We start from the raw sequence: 15,903 nt of genomic DNA, 5'->3' as shown, positions 1-15,903 counted from the left end.
AAGAGCATTTGCCTGCTCTTCCGTAGGTCCTGAGTTCAATTCCCAGCAACCACATGGTGGCTCACAACCATCTGTAATGAGGTCTGGTGCCCACTTCTGGCCTGCAGGCATACAAGCAGAATATTGTATACATAATAAATAAATACTTAAAATAGTAAAATATTTTAAAAAAAGATTGTCTGGACAGCTTACTGAAAGCCTGTCATAGAATTAAGAACTGAAAGAGACAGGTGTGGAACTCAGTGGTGGTGCTTATCTACCATATGCAAGGTCCCACACATTCGGTACCAAGGCAACGACCACCAAAACAAAGGTACTCTCAGTAGTGCTAAGAAAAGCACCTCTCCCAGCTGGATCACTCAGGTTATCTATCAGTCCTCTTTGGATTCTATAAATCTGATAAAAGACTAAACATTTGTGGGCTGGAAAAGCACCTATTGCTCTTCTAGAGAACCCAGCCACTGTAGCTCCAGCTTCAAGGGATCCTCTGTGGATACCTCCTGCATACAAGTGACACACAAATGAACAAACTCGGTTTTTAAAAAGTTGTCTTATTTCTGCAAAATTCACAATAGTCCACATTTCTTGCTTAGGGAAATTATGATTTTTCCTTAAAGCACCATAAGTAAAAACTATAACTACTTCTAAAGCAATTAAAGCAAGAGAGCTTGGATTTCAGAAATTTCTCCCTTGAAGTTAGGGTTCACTCTAGAGGTCAGGGTCACTTCATTTATTTTACTTTGCTGTTGACATTGGTTGAAGGTGCAGATTTTGAACTCTTTGGACAACAGGTGAGCCTGTAGAGGTACGCCTCACCTGTCTCTGACACAGTCCTGTATTGCCTGTGAGTACCCTTTGCTCCCAGAAACCTGTACCACCCCTCACTTTGCCACCCATGGTGTCTTACCAGGTCCTGATTGGACATATCTCCAAGAAGATGAATAAGCAGACCTTCCCCGAGCACTGCAGTCTGTGTAAGGAGATCTTGCCATTCACGGATCGCAAGCAGGCAGTTTGTTCCAATGGGCACATCTGGCTCCGGTAAGCCCCCAAGGCTGCTCCTGTCTCAGTTTTGTGTAACCCAGAATCACCATCCAGGGCTGATCTGCTTGATGGATGAACTGTCTGTGCTTGCTTGGGTTGCTATTTGCCTTGCAGTCGGGGTTAGGGTCTTAGAGTTATGTACTTTTTAGTTAGGAGAGGGGCGTGTAACAGGCATGGGAGAGATGAGAGGGCATCAGAAAGAATAATTAAAATATATACATGCATGAAGTTGACAGACAGCAAAATCAAATTTTCGTAATGAAAGAATCCTTCTTTTTCCTGTCTCCTTAGCCTAGCCAAAGAGATGACCTTGGTGGGCTCTCATTTCCTGTCACCCCCTTCTCCATGAGATACTCTATTACCTAGTTTTCCTGCAGTCTCTAACTTCATATCCAGATGTCCATGGATCCTGCCTCATCTCCTCAGTGCCCATCCTAGGCCTAACTTTACAGTTGCAATCCACCATTCATCAAGCATTCTCTTATTTGGTTTGTGCCTGTGTCAGTTCAGACTTGCAAGTTAACTTCCTTGCCTACCTGGCATCCTTATTTAGATGTTGCCTTGGCACTTCACAAAGAATCCAACCCCCTCATCATTTCTGCCTCTAGAGCCCTGGCCCAGACACCATCCTTTCACGCATAGGATGGTAGCTATCTTTTACGTGCAGCTTCCATACTTGAACCCTCAGTTTGTTCTCTGCAGTTTTGGCCATGATATTCAATCTTTATCACATTGTCACATCAGTTCTCAGTACTCTCCACTAGGACTAGGGATTTGGGTCCTCGATAGACCATACCTCTAGGATTTATAAGGCAAAGCCAACAAAAGCTCTCGAGGAGCTGACCATTTCTGAATTGAAAAGCTAAAACTTTACATAATTTGCAGACTTTTCACAGCCTGTTCTTGCCTCTTCAAGCCCTCATCCTTGCTCTGAGCTCAGCTCCCAGATTTCTCCATCCAGGAGAACAGGCCACCTTGCTCAGGTCCATATGGCACCCCTCCCACTTGAGGATGTCTGCAGAGACACAGTAGAGTCCTAATGCTTCTCAGCTGAGGCTTCTCGCTTCAGCTCTTTCCCTCCTTTCCTCCTTCCCGCTCCTTGCTCCCTGACACACACACTCCCATCTAGTCCTATGTATCCCTATGCTTTGCTGTTTTTCTCCTTACAACCACATTTCATTCATTCTTTTTTTAATAAGGATGGGGTCTCACTGTAGCCCAAGTTGGCCTTGAACTTGAGCTCTGCCTCCTGAGTGCTGGGATCAAACACCTTCATCACCACAGGAGGCTCTTTTAGATCTTTGCCTAGTTACCCTTCCTTTGGACTAGGCAGTTCTCTGAGCACAGAGAAGACTAAAGCAGTGTTTGCTAATGCTCAGCAGAAATGTTAGATTCATTTAACTACAACAGGACTATGATACACATACCATTTATCCATTCATTCATTTTCTTTCTTGTTTTGTTGTGTGTTTTATTGACAGATCTCACTGTGTTCTGAGGCTGGTCTCAAACTTAATGATCCTCCTGCCTCAACCTCCCAGGCATGTGCCACTGTGCCCAAGATTTGTTTCCTTTTTTTTTTTAATTATTTATTTAGCTTTTCAAGATAGGGTTTCTCTGTGTAGCTCTGACTGTCCTAGAACTTACTCTGTAAGCTGTGCTTCCATGGACCTTAGAGATCCGCCTGTGTCTGCTTCCCAAGTGCTGGAATTAAAGGTGTGTGCCACCACCGCCCAACCAGAGTTCCATTCATAATGGAAGTAGAGCTGGAGCCTTCAAGCATGTGGGTGCTCTATGATACCTTCTCTTATTGACATGTTTTTTTCCTCGTTTGACTGTTCAGAAATCTTTTTCCTTGAAGGGAAAGAGAAGTTAAAATCTAATATTGGGGGCTGGAGAGATGGCTCAGAGGTTAAGAGCACTGGCTGATCTTCTGGAGGTCCTGAGTTCAATTCCCAGCAACCACATGGTGTATACTCATGTATACACATGGATCTCAGGGTCCACACAAGTCTCTTATCAGTCACTCTGACTCTAGTGCTCACAGAGGCCCTAACAGACAACCCAGCCACATCCTCCCTGACTTCTATCCCAGTTTTTGGGCTCACAGAGGGGTGTGACCTAGAGTCACTGAACTGGCAGCCATTTGTATACAGTATACTCACAACCATCTGTAATGAGATCTGGTGCCCTCTTCTGTCCTGCAGGCATACAAGGAGACTGAACACTGTACATAATAAATAAATCTTTAAAAATATCTAATATTGGATAAATTTTAGGCTTGTAATCAAACTCACATCTGTTGAGCACTGTCAGCATGCCAGACAAATTGGGACAGATGCACATTCCTTTTAAGTGACCATATCCTCACAGTGACCACACACAGGGAAGTCCCATGAGGATCTCCATTTTGTAGATAGGATATTATTGGGGCACGGGGATAGTAAGAAGAACTTACCTGAAGTTAGTGAGCTCAGAATCCACACTGTAATCACTGCCTGCTCATGCCTCCAAATTTGTGGGTTGTTTCAAGGAAGTTGTTTTCCATTTTTCTGATTAAGGTTAGCCCCAAAATAAATACATTGGTATAATTTCCCTCTGGTGAACTCTTTGGGGTTTTTTTGGTTTTTTTTTTAATTAATTAATTTATTTATTTATTATGTATACAACCCTGCCTCCATGTATGCGCAAACACCAGAGGAGGGCACCAGATCTCATTACAGATGGTTGTGAGCCACCATGTGGTTGCCGGGAATTGAACTCAGGACCTTTGGAAGAGCAGGCAATGCTCTTAACCACTGAGCCATCTCCCCAAACCCCCTTGGTTTTTTTGTTTTGTTTTTTTTTGTTTGGTTTTTTTTTTTTTTTTTTGCTGTATACCTAAGTCTCAAGGTCAACTTTAGAGTCCCTTCCCCTGACCTTGTGTTTTCTACTCCTTAGTTGTTTACTTGAAAACTGCTACCTCACCATGGGCAGTGGTAGTGCACTCCTTTAAGCCCAGCACTTGAGAGGTAGAGCTAGAGGCAGGCAAATCTCTGTGAGTTCAAGGCCAGCCTGGTCTACAAGAGCTAGTTCCAGGACAACTAGAACTTTAACAGAGAGAAAGCTCATCTGGAGGGGAGGGGGGGAGAGAAAGAAAGAAAAGAAAAGAAAAGAAAAGAAAAGAAAAGAAAAGAAAAGAAAAGAAAAGGAAAAACTGCTACCTTCATTTCCTCCAGAGCTCAGTTACACTCTTCCATCTTATACCCTTCATACTCTTTTGCCTTCTGGTAGGTGCTCAGTGAATGCTCATTAGACAGAAGTGAATTGAACCCTCTGGGTGTTTACTAGTTTGTTAGTTTCTTTTCTTTTTAATGCTATTAATTTCATCTAATGTGTAAAGAGGTACGCATGTGTTGTGTGTAACGGATGTGCCAGAAAAGAACATCGAGTGTGGTCTATCACACTCTACTTTATTCTTTCGACACAAAGTCTCTTTTGGAACTAGATCTCACATTTTTCTGCCAGGATGGCAACCAGTAAGCCCCAGCGATTCTCCTGTCTCGGGCCCGCTCTGTACTAGGCTACAGATGCACGTGGGAACACAACTGGCTTATTACTTTGGTGCTGGAATCTGAACTCAGGCTGACCTCATGCTTACATAGCAAGCACTCTTACCCTGACAGCCATCTTTCCAGCTCCAGTACCTCAAGGTGCCCCTAGACCAGTGGTTCTCAACCTTCCTAATGCTGTGAACCTTTAATACAGTTCCTCATGTTGTGGTGACCCCAACCATAAAATTATTTTCATTGCTACTTCATAACTTCAATTTTCTACTGTTGTGAATTGTAATGTAAATATGTTTTTCAGTGATCTTGGCTGTCTGCTGTGAAAGGGCTGTTCAACACTCCCTGGGGTAACAGCCCACAGCTTGAAAACTGCTGGCCTGAGGGCTCTTAAAAATGGTCCATAATACTTTATCTTAAAACCTAATGAGTGGCTTTGCATATGATATGTGAGTGTTTACATATCAAGAATGCAGTTAGGGAGAACCAGATTGAACTCTTTCCTAGAACTTCTGTGACTTCCTGCATAGAAACTTTGGTCACTTCAGAACACGGTGGCAGCAGAGAGGGAAGCATTGCCCTGATAACTGTGGGAGTTTCCCTCAGCACCTGCTGCTTTCTGGTGTAGTTGGGCCCACGGAGCGTCCTCTGACTTGACTCTGTCTTTCAGGTGCTTTCTAACCTACCAGTCCTGCCAGAGCTTGATATACCGACGGTGTTTGCTTCATGACAGCATTGCCCGGCACCCTACTCCAGAAGGTAGGTGCTGGCTTAGCCTTGGGTGGGATGGAGTCAGGTTCCTCATCACATAAATGTCCTGCTCTTGGTTCACCACAGACCCATTCTTCTCTCTGCAGTTACTGTAAAGCCAGAACCAGTTAACAAATGGTCCCAGAACTCACAATGCATGTGGCGCACACCTTTAATCCCAGCACTGGGGAAGCAGAGGCAGGTGGATCTCTGTGAGTTCGAGGCCAGCCTGGTCTACAAAAGTGAGTTCCAGGACAGCCAGGGCTACACAGAGAAACCTGGTCTTTGGGGGGAAAAAGAAAGAAAGATAGGTGCAAACAAGAGATCAGGTGTCTAATAGTCACAGAATGCCAGTTAGTGTGAGCTTCACTAACCCTACACTCCAGCCAAATGAACCAGTAAGACATGCTTTGATGAACAGAAAACAAGAGTACCTAAAACTCAATTTGTACTTATTTTTGCTAATTCTCTCAAGGTTGCATGTTGGCGGCTTGGATTCTTTTTTTTTAATTAATTAATTTATTATGTATATAGTGTTTTGGGCACCAGATCTCATTATAGATGGGTGTGAGTCATCATGTGGTTGCCGGGAACTCAGGGCCTCTGGAACAGCAGTCAGTTCTCTTAACCTCTGAGCCATCTCTCCAGCCCAGCAGCTTAGATTCCATATCTGCTTTTAGTTGAACAAAATTCTCCATCTGAGTCTGTACCTTGCTCCCAGTTTAAAACATTTGGAGAGTTCTTAAGCAGTTACTACAGTTGACTTGATGTTTCGGCAAGGTGAGAGTTTTGTTTTTTGGTTTTTTTTTTTTTACAAGCCTACAGCACCCGGTATTCCCAGGTGGTCTCCCATCCAAGTACTAACCAGGCCCGACCCTGCTTAGCTTCCGAGATCAGACAAGATCGGGCACATTCAGGGTGGTATGGCCGTAGACAAGGTGGGAGTTTAAAACCCAGAGTCCTGACCCTTGACTCTGGGTTCTGAGTAGAACTGGAATAGAGCAGAGGTTTCACAGGCCAGCAGTGGTCTGTTGTCACTACTTGTCTACTTTTCTGCTCTGGTAGCATTTCTGAAAAGTTGGTATTACTGTTCCTTTACAAAAGCATACTATTCATAATTTACAAACAGGGCATAATAACTTGTAGCTATAATCCCAGCACCAGGGAGGCTAGGGCAGGAGGATCGAGTGGGTGGTCAAGGTTAGCCTGGACTATGTAGTTAAGACCCTGTCTCAAAAACAAAAAATAACATGTAAATATAGTCCTTGGTTAACTTGAACACTTGTGGCTTTTTTGTTTGTTAAGGGATATATTTGGTTGGTTGGTTTTTTGAGACCGTGTCTCTCTATATGTACTCTTGGCTGTCCTGGAACTTGTTATGTAGACCAGACTGGACCTCAGATTCATAAACATCATCCTTTCTGCTCCTGAGTGCTGGGATTAAAGGCGTGTACCATCGTGCCTTGCACAGGTGGCTCCCTGTAGAGCTCCCTCATTGCCCGGGCCTTCATCTCATCCCAGGTCCAGTTTTGGGAGTCACACGTTGATCCTTGAGCCTCCTAGCCATACAGTACAGTATACGCACATTCAATCCTGTCCCCTTTTCTGAGGCTGACTCTTGTCCTGCTGCCTTTCCTTTGCAGATCCTGACTGGATTAAGAGGTTACTACAGAGCCCTTGCCCTTTCTGTGATTCTCCTGTCTTCTGAGTGTTCGTGAGGAGGATAGAGGAATATGAACGTGGGTGTAGAAAGTGCCCTGGAGCCTGAGGAGCAGATGTGCTGGAGGACCTGGTGCGGGGCAGTGGAGAGACACTCTTCTGACTGGAAGCAGGGAGGTCTTCCTTGAGCTCATTTCGCCAGCACAAACACTATCTTCAGGAACTGAAGTCATCTTTTAAATGACTACATGTAGAGAGTCTGAGTCATTTTGAGGTGAACATTAGCCACCCTCAGCTCCTCACCCAATGAGGACAACTTACTTTTCAAGTGTCTTGCCTAAAGCAGTTGAGCAGAAGCCTTCTGCTCCTTGAGACATAATGGGCTCTACCAGAGAATCTGAGGAACTTGCTGTGACTTAGATTTATTTTGCTTTGGTCTGGAACTGCCTGTGGCTCCAAAGGACTCAAATTGGTTGGTACGTGATACTCCCGGTGCCAATACATCTTAAAGTGTCTAAAGCTGTGTGTGGCTGGTGTTTGCTCAGCAGACTTATTTGCCCATTGACTTGTTTCCATACACATGGAATACATTTTCCTAAAACTATATTTTTGAAGCCAAGAAATAAAATCAATCTTGATGTATCAAACGATCAGGTGACTATTAGAAGTTAATAATTGTCATTTATTTTTATCTCCTGTGTCATCAGATTTCCTGACCCAGCTCCTTAGTATGTCAGAAGAGATTGAGTACCCCTTTCCTAATCACAGCCCCACATTATCCCCAACTGTGTAACCTAGATATTTGTACATAGAGGGGAAGTATTTTCTTCTTTTAGTATTAAATTGAAGCTTCAGTATTTTTAACATTGACTGAGTCAGACGTCTTACTGAGTATCTGGGGAGAAAGGTGGCCTACGGATTTCTGGAGAGAGGTGGCAACATGGATTTGGAGGTCCTGGAGCTCTGCTGCAAGCACTTGCAGCTCAAGTGGACAAACCTAGGAATTTCTCTCCTGCCAAAGGGCCTTAATATTTGAAATACAGGTATTTTTCTGTGGGCGTACAGAGGAGACACGCACACTTGTTTGACTGCTAGTTCTTCACCAGACCTGAATGCATTCTGGAACCATAGTCTTTGGTTTTTTAAAGTACGTTTCCTGGGACTGGTGATAATGAACTGGATTTAGTACGCACATTCTGAAATTTTACATGTTTTTGGAAAGCAGGGTGGAAAGTATACAACATGAAAGGCTTTGCTCCTTCATGATCCTTTCTTGCTTTTATTTTAACATACTTCCCGCTTTGATTTTATATCCGTAGTGAAAGACGTTCTGTCCTCACTTCAGAAATACTGTCTTGGTACTTGGTTACCACAGTGAGAGATGAGACCACCTGCCATCCTGCCATACTTCCCGCCTCAAAAAAATAGCTCTACACTGGGGACAGACCATAAGACCAGCATCTATCCAGACCAGAGGGGCAGCAAAGAGCCCTGACTGACCCAATTCAGACTATACATGGCTGCAGCACAGCCTACAACTGTCACTCTTCATGGAAACATGGCAGGAGTGGAGATATTGATAATTGTCTCCACTCTGTCAACCACGCATGCCGAGTTTTCTTTCTCTTGCTCTTTGGGATCAAACTCCCTAGGTGTTTTCACAGGGGAATTTGGTTATTAACCATTTAAAACTGGGAGTGATACCAGGGTCTTGTAGTTGCCTCTTCCAGCTTGAACTTGCCTGTGCTACGAGGTGGAGTTGAGGTAGCTGTTTTAGCGTGGGAGGATGAGTAGCCATAGAATTGCTGCCCTGCATTTAGAAGGCTGAATTAACTGATTGTTTAAAGCAGTTGCTCGGTTTTGAGAAATTTTAACAATTAGGAGTAATGAAATTTCTAAGGTCTGTGCTTGTGTCCAGGAAGATGGCAACTGGAACACAAGCTCACTAAGGGACTTAGCCCAGCAGCATTCTTACCACAGCCAAGTGTCTCCACAGCTAGTAGGCACGCTTCCCTCCCCTCCAATGCCCTCCCAACTCCCACCACACACCGATGTTAATCTTCAGAGCAGGGTGAGCAAGAGAATTTGGGATTGATGGCAGCCTCCTACATAGAGCACTTCTGAATTCTTCTCTAAGGGTTAGTATGTAGGACCCTGGAGGGTTGATGGAGGGGCCTTGGGAGACTGGGAGTGACACCAGAGTCTGGTAGTTGTTGCCTCTTCCAGCTTGAACTTGCCTGTGCTATGTGGTGTTGAGGGAGCTTTCAGTTGCAGCCATGGTAGCTGTTTGAGCATGGGAGGAATACTAGCCATCCATTGCTGCCATGCATTTAGAAGGCTGAAGCCGGCTCTACAGAGACCACACAAGCTGCAACACTGCTATGTATCAGGTCTTCTCTGCCTGGGCTTATTTGTTTCTGTCATTGTAGGTATGAAATGGGTAGCTTGTTCTAGTTGGTGTTCATGCCGATGTCCTGATATGTTCACCCCTAGACTTGAAACTGTCTTTACCTACTACTAGATCTGCCAGAAGCTGTCGTGAGCACCTTCGAAATCTGTGGTCAGATGTAGCACGTTCCTGTTTGTCCCTCTAGGCTCAAGCAGGTTTTTAAGAACGTCTATGTAGAAAGCTAGACCTAGCCACAAGCTTAGCAAGTTAATTGGATTGGGAAAGTTTTGTTTCTGTTGGTTTGGTTTTGTTTTTGAGACAGGGTCTCACTATGCAATAGTCCTGGCTGTCCTGGAACTTCCTTTGTAGACTAGGCTGGCCTTGAACTCAAAGATATGCCTGCCCCTGCCTCTTATATTGGGAAAGTTTAATCATTTGCTTGGCTATATTAGTATCAGATACGGTGCAGATGGTAGAACACGGCCTTGGTCTGGGAGCCCTGGATGCTTTTTAGGGCCAGAAAAATGTATAGTGATAAAATCTCTAAAGGCTAAGCCATGTTGTAATTCTTCCTAGAAGAAGCAGTGGGGAATCTCGTGATCAAAGAGCTGACTGGGCTCTTTGCTACCGTAGTGTCGCTTTCTATTCTGAGCTGAACGGAGTGCACTCCAAGTCAGCATGGAAACCCCCCCAACAGTCAATCAGAGACTGAAAGGTCTTTCACTTTAGACTTCAGGAGTCACAGGCAGGCTTTGGCAGCCACTCGTGGTATGTCCTGGTAGAGGGCAGCCTTGCCTTCCCCTTGGCTTGTCTGGCTTTAGTTACTGTGGAGCATCAGTGCCCCACACACTTTAGACTGTGCCTCACGCTCTCTCTTACTAGACCCTCAACTGCTCTCTCTTGAAGCTGACGAGTTCTTGAAGTTAAATCTGCTTTGTGTCTGCCAGTCAAAAATGGAACCACACTCAAGGTAGCCTTGCTTTTAGCTGCCTACAGACATGGCATCTCTGCCCGAGTAGCAGGCAGAAGGCACTGTTCATGGGTTTTATTCCTCAAAGTCATGTTTATGTTGAGGGAAGAGATGCTGATGCAGTCATGAGTTTAGTAAGAGCCAGATGTTCACCAGCAAGGCCTAACTATTCCTTCATGGTCATTGAGCTGAGCAGAGGAGGAAGAGGATGCATCCCAATCACTCTGTAGGCTCTCAAGCAAATATGGGGTTCTGGGTTAAGCAGCTCACACCTCGGAGTTCTGGATCTCCTGTTTGTTTTTAAGGTTAAAAGTTCCTTATCTCAAGGCTGAGGGTGTGGCTCGGTAGACGGTGCACTCTTGAGGCCTCAAGTTCCATCCTCAGTGCTGGGGGAGAGGAAGGGCTGTTTACAGCACTGTCATGAAGTTGTGTTGTTTTCATAAAGTTGATTGGGTGAGTCAGCATGATGGCACACACCTATGTTCTAAACACTCAGGAAGCTGAGGCAGGAGGATCAAGTTGAAGACCAGCCAGAGCTGTATAAAAAGAACCTGCCTCAGAAAACCAACACTGGCCAGATTGTGCAGCAGAAGAGGTGCTGGTGAGGGCGTTGCGACGTTTCCAGCCCAGGTCTACATTCGGCTGGCGGGATAGGTGAGTGCCCATGTTCTCACTGCCTCTCTGTATGGTACTAATATAAAACCAAGTGTCCATGAACTGTTTCCCAAGCCTTCATTTCACATTTGTATTGATAAGACATGTGTGTGAGCATCACACTTGTTCAAACAGATGTCTGTTGTGCTTAGTGGTTGTACCCTCTGTTTACCCGATGCTTGTGCTAAAGTTTGTGCTTGGCTTTGGATTGTATGTTTACACCTGACTGTTTTTAATAAAGAGAAAATTTTACGGTTATGCAAAGAGCATTTTTTTTAATTCTTACTATCTAAGCAATTGTAACTTTTAAGGTTTCAGCTAAAGACTAAGAATGATAACATTTTGCTTAGAATAACTGCCAACCCAGACAAGCCCGCTATTTGTTCCCCCAGTGTGTGTAGTGGTGCTATTAGCCTGTATGCTCCCCCAGGGCCGGGACTGTCTCAGCTACTGGAGCTGGAGAGCTGGTTATTGGGCCCCCCCTCCTTCACTGTCCCTCATGGTCAGCTCCACAGGGCCACTAAGACAGGAGAAGGCAGGGTTCTTCCCTGGCTCTGAGGTTTACAAGACCATGCTACCTCTTATCCCTGTTTCTGATTTCATATCTAAGGTAAAGACCACAGTGCCCAGGAAAAGTCTGACACTGGGAAGATAGGGAAAGGTGGAAATTTGGGGATGCTCATTGTCGGTATCCAACCCCACTGTTAATCTGGGAGGCTCATGTATGTATCCAGTCCTTCTGGTGACCCTGGTATGTCCTGCCAGGTAGCTGGCGGGCCACTTACGCTGCAATGAAAGCCCTCTTCGAGTGCTCTGCTTTGGGACCCTGAAAGCCCTAATGATGCTCGTATGTAAGGTCAACGTTGTACTGTGGAGTGCTGCGTATCTCAGCAGCGGTGCAGTCAGAAACAACCTCATACTGAGTTCTGTATGCAGAGCCACACTAGTCTCTCAGCCACTCTGTTACTTAAATGACAGGTATTTGTATATTGTGTGCCTATTTTCTGTAGTTCACATGGTTTACAACAAAGCTGAGATACCTCTTAATCCAGTCACCTCTGTCAGGGACTTGGTGTCCATTCAGCTCAGTGGTTGAGAGCACTAGGTGTTCTTCCAGAGGACCCAGGTTCGGTTCCCAGCACCCACATGGCAGCTCACAACTGTCTGTAACTCCAGTTCCAGAGGATCTGACACCTTCACACCAACACACATAAAGTTAAATTTTTTTTAAAAAAAAAAAATGTTGCTATCCTAGGCTGCTTTCTGTTGCTGCAATAAACACCATGACCAAAGCAACCTGGAGAGGAAAGGGTGTGTTTTAGCTTTCAGGGACAGGTTATAGTCCATCATCAAAGGAAGCAAGAGTTTAAAGCAGGGGCTAGAGAGATGGCTCAGAGGGTAAGAGCATGCCTGCTCTTCCTGAGTTCAATTCCCAGCAACCAAATGGTGGTTCACAACCATCTGTAATGAGGTCTGGTGCCCTCTTCCGGCCTGCAGGCATACACGGAAGGAATGCTGTATACATAATAAATAAATTTTTAAAAAAAAAAGAGTTTAAAGCAGAAACCCACTGCTTACTGGCTTGTTCAGCTGTGTTTCCTTCAGCCCAGGCTCCCCAGCCCACGGTGGTCTGGACCCTCCTACAGCAATTAGCCATTAAGACCGTGCTCAACAGACAGCTATTAAACCAATCCGACGGAAGCAACTTTTTTCTTTTGTTTTTCTGAGACAAGGGTTTCTCTGTGAAGCCTTCGCTGTCTTGAAACTTGCTCTATAGGTCAGACTGGTCTCAAACTCAAAGATTCCCCTGCCTCTGCTTCCCAAGTGTTGGGGTTAAAGGCGTGCGCTACCACCTGGCAGAAGCAACTTTTCAATTGAGATGCCTTCTTCCCAGATGTGTCAAGTTGACAACCATGATTAGCCACCACAATAGCTTATTCCAGGAGAAACTTCAGGGATGTAAGGGAAGTGAATTCATTTGCCAATAGGTTAAAGCATCAATGCTTTTTTTTAAAGAATTTTTTTTTATTTATTATGTGAACAGTATTCTCAGTATTCTGTTTGCATGTATGCCTGCAGGCCAGAAGAGGGTACCAGATCTCATTACAGATGGTTGTGAGCCACCATGTGGTTGCTGGGAATTGAACTCAGGACCTTTGGAAGAGCAGGCAGTGCTCTTAACGACTGAGCCATCTCTCCAGCCCGCATCAATGCTTTTTTAAGAAGGTGTGGTGCTGAGAGGATTGAGCCACTCAAGAGACTCACACATGCCTGGCCAGCAACCACCGAGCTGTAACATCCCATGCCCCAGATCCCAGGTGGTTTTTAATAAATTACTATGTGCATATGATTGGAGAGAGAGATGTAGAACCCAAAAGACTACTTTGTGGAGTTGGTTCTCTTCTACCTTTTTGTGAGTTCTAGGTGTTGAACCTCACTCAGGTTGTCTGGGAGCCTGTGTGTGACAAGGGCTTTTATCCACTTAACCCGTCTTACTGGCCTAGACCCCTGGCTGTTAACAATGCCAGTTAAATAGTACTTGTCAAGGAAAAATGATACTGGACACACTCTCGGTGAAGCACCAGGTAGTGGATGTGCCAGCTGGCCCCTTGTGCTGGGTTAGCCCCATCATTAGCAGCAGACTTACCTGGAGGACTCCTGTGGGTTTAGGGGGAGCCTGACAGCCAGTACAGTTCTTTGATAGCCATCCATCTGCTTCTGTAGCCTCTGATTTTACAACTGCCCACCGATAAGCTCAGACCCCATGTCCATGTTCTCTGAAGCCTCTGCTTGTGTGCCCGGCCTGGTCTGTGCAGCTGCTTGGAATGTCCATTGTTCCTGCTGGGAGTATCAGCCTCCGCACAGCTGTCTCAGCCTCTCGTTGGTTCCCTCAGGGATACAGCAGGCTGTAGTCCACTGCACTGGAATCTCCTGAGCAGAACTCAATTAACCTTCAAAAGGGAGGAAGTGAGTCCTTCCACGGGCGCACAGTGATCTCCTTCCATGGCTGGCTTTCTGCTTGGATTCCCTTCCACATTAACTGTCCACATCCTAACCACCTGCATCCAAGCAGGGAGCAAAGGCTTAACCAAAGCTATTGACACCATCAGTAGCCTCAGAAGAGGACTGGGATTTCCTCACTAGGCAGTAGCAGGTCCCAAAACAACCTGTGTACATCCTGGAGCTGCAGGCACAGCCAAGGCTTTCCAGACCCATCAGACCTGATGAGTGAGGGTGCTGAGATCCAGCTGGGTGCTGTTGAAAACACCCAATCCCATGCTCTAGTAGACATGGCTCCCCTTTAAGGATGGAGAGCACCTGCCATCACAGGACATCTCTCCAGAGGCTCTCCTCTCTGTCCCCCAAGCCAGAAACTCAGTCCTTTTTAGTCTCAGGGACTGGAGTGTAGCTCATTGGTACTTGCTCAGCAAGCACAAGGCTTTGGGTTCAATCCCAAGCACTGCCAACAAGAACAACAAAATGCGTTTTCAGTCCCAGCTCCAGGAGGGGGGTCAGGGAACAGACTGGATAGTCACTAACCAGTGACAAGCCTTGAAAGGGGAGGAAGGAGAGCACAGGATGTGGCTAGTGCAGACTCAGATCCTAAGACAGCCACAGTGACACAGACACCAGTGCTGCCTCATTGCAATGCTTAGAGAGGGGCCCAGATGCTCCTTTGCCAGAGAGGCAGATGACCAGTGGCCGTCTTTTCCAGAGACAACAGAGAACCTCAGCAAAAGCCAGGGCCAGGCATGGGTCAGGGAGAGGCCGGTGGTGCTGTGCTCCAACCCAGGACAGACAGTAAGAGGTCAGTAACGATGAGGCAAGAATGATATTCCCTTGTGTCCCTCAAGACGATTCTGGGATAGCAGAGACCAGGTGGTGGCCCTCAAATGAGAAGGTAACCAAGGGTTCTCAGGAGGTTCAGTGCTGTAGGAGGCTGCTTGTTCGTTTCCCGGCTGCCCAGACTCCCGAAATAACCACACAGAAACTGTATTAATTAAATTGCTGCTTGGCCAATCACTATAGCATATTCCTAACAAGTTCTTACATATTAAATTAACCCATTTCTATTATTTTATATTATACCATGAGGCTCGTGGCCTATGGCAAGGTTCCAGCTGGCAGCTCGTTTTTTCCCTCTGCATGGCATCTCACTGACTCTGCCTTCTCCCAGCATTTAGTTTAGTTTTCCCTGCCTACCTCTGCTCTGCCCTGCTCTAGGCTCAAAGCAGTTCTTCATTAATCAATGGTAATCACAGCACACAGAGGGGCTCCCACATCAGCTAAGTACTGTGGCATCTAGCCTGGCCCAATAGATCCTGGTGTCCTTAGGGATGAGATGCATAGGTGGGCCATGAGGGTATTTTATTTTTATTATTATTATTTTAAACATAATGGGGAGACCAAGGGCTTAAAAACACTTTATGCTCATTTCCCAGTCGAGCTGGCCAAGCAGGTTTGGCTAGCTGGGCCACTAAACCCCAGGGATCTGTCCCAGTGCTGGGAATACAGGCATAGGCCACTGCACCTGGTTTTTTCTAAAATGAGTTCTGGCGATAAAACTCAGGCCCTTGGATTTGCAAGGAAAGCACTTTACCAGCTGATCTATCTCAGCACAATTATTAGGGCTTTAAAGACAGAACCAATAGAATAAATAAATACATAATAAATATTTACTGTGTAACAGTAAATATACAGTATAATACATCCTCTTAACATATATTTAATACATATTCATTTGTCTTTGTATTATATTTAATTGTATATTAATATATTTATATTATATACAAATATCTATTATAATATGTAATTATATCACACATGTAATAGATTATGCATATTTTATGCAATTTATTATATGCCATACAATGCATGTATAATACATATAT

General features: G+C 45.2%; 1 protein-coding gene and 1 non-coding gene across 2 annotated transcripts in view; one reads left to right on the top strand and one right to left on the bottom strand.

Annotated features, from left to right (window-relative positions):
• Positions 1 to 11,269, top strand: part of Gtf3c4 (general transcription factor IIIC subunit 4) — a 31,254-nt gene extending 19,985 nt beyond the window's left edge. The window contains exons 3-5 of the mRNA XM_075985601.1: positions 911 to 1,041; positions 5,260 to 5,348; positions 6,983 to 11,269. Coding sequence (XP_075841716.1) covers positions 911 to 1,041; positions 5,260 to 5,348; positions 6,983 to 7,047 — 285 coding nt within the window. The 3' untranslated portion in view covers positions 7,048 to 11,269. The remainder of the gene's footprint in view (positions 1 to 910; positions 1,042 to 5,259; positions 5,349 to 6,982) is intronic.
• Positions 6,156 to 6,274, bottom strand: LOC142858016 (5S ribosomal RNA). Its single transcript, XR_012911911.1, has one exon. It is a non-coding gene; the product is annotated as a 5S ribosomal RNA (ribosomal RNA).
• Positions 11,270 to 15,903: the final 4,634 nt, after the last annotated feature.

Source organism: Microtus pennsylvanicus, chromosome 9 (assembly GCF_037038515.1).
Source record: "Microtus pennsylvanicus isolate mMicPen1 chromosome 9, mMicPen1.hap1, whole genome shotgun sequence".
In the NCBI taxonomy this organism is placed as follows: Eukaryota; Metazoa; Chordata; class Mammalia; order Rodentia; family Cricetidae; genus Microtus; species Microtus pennsylvanicus.
Note: the sequence above shows the minus strand (reverse complement) of the source record. Positions and strands in the feature narration are given on the sequence as shown.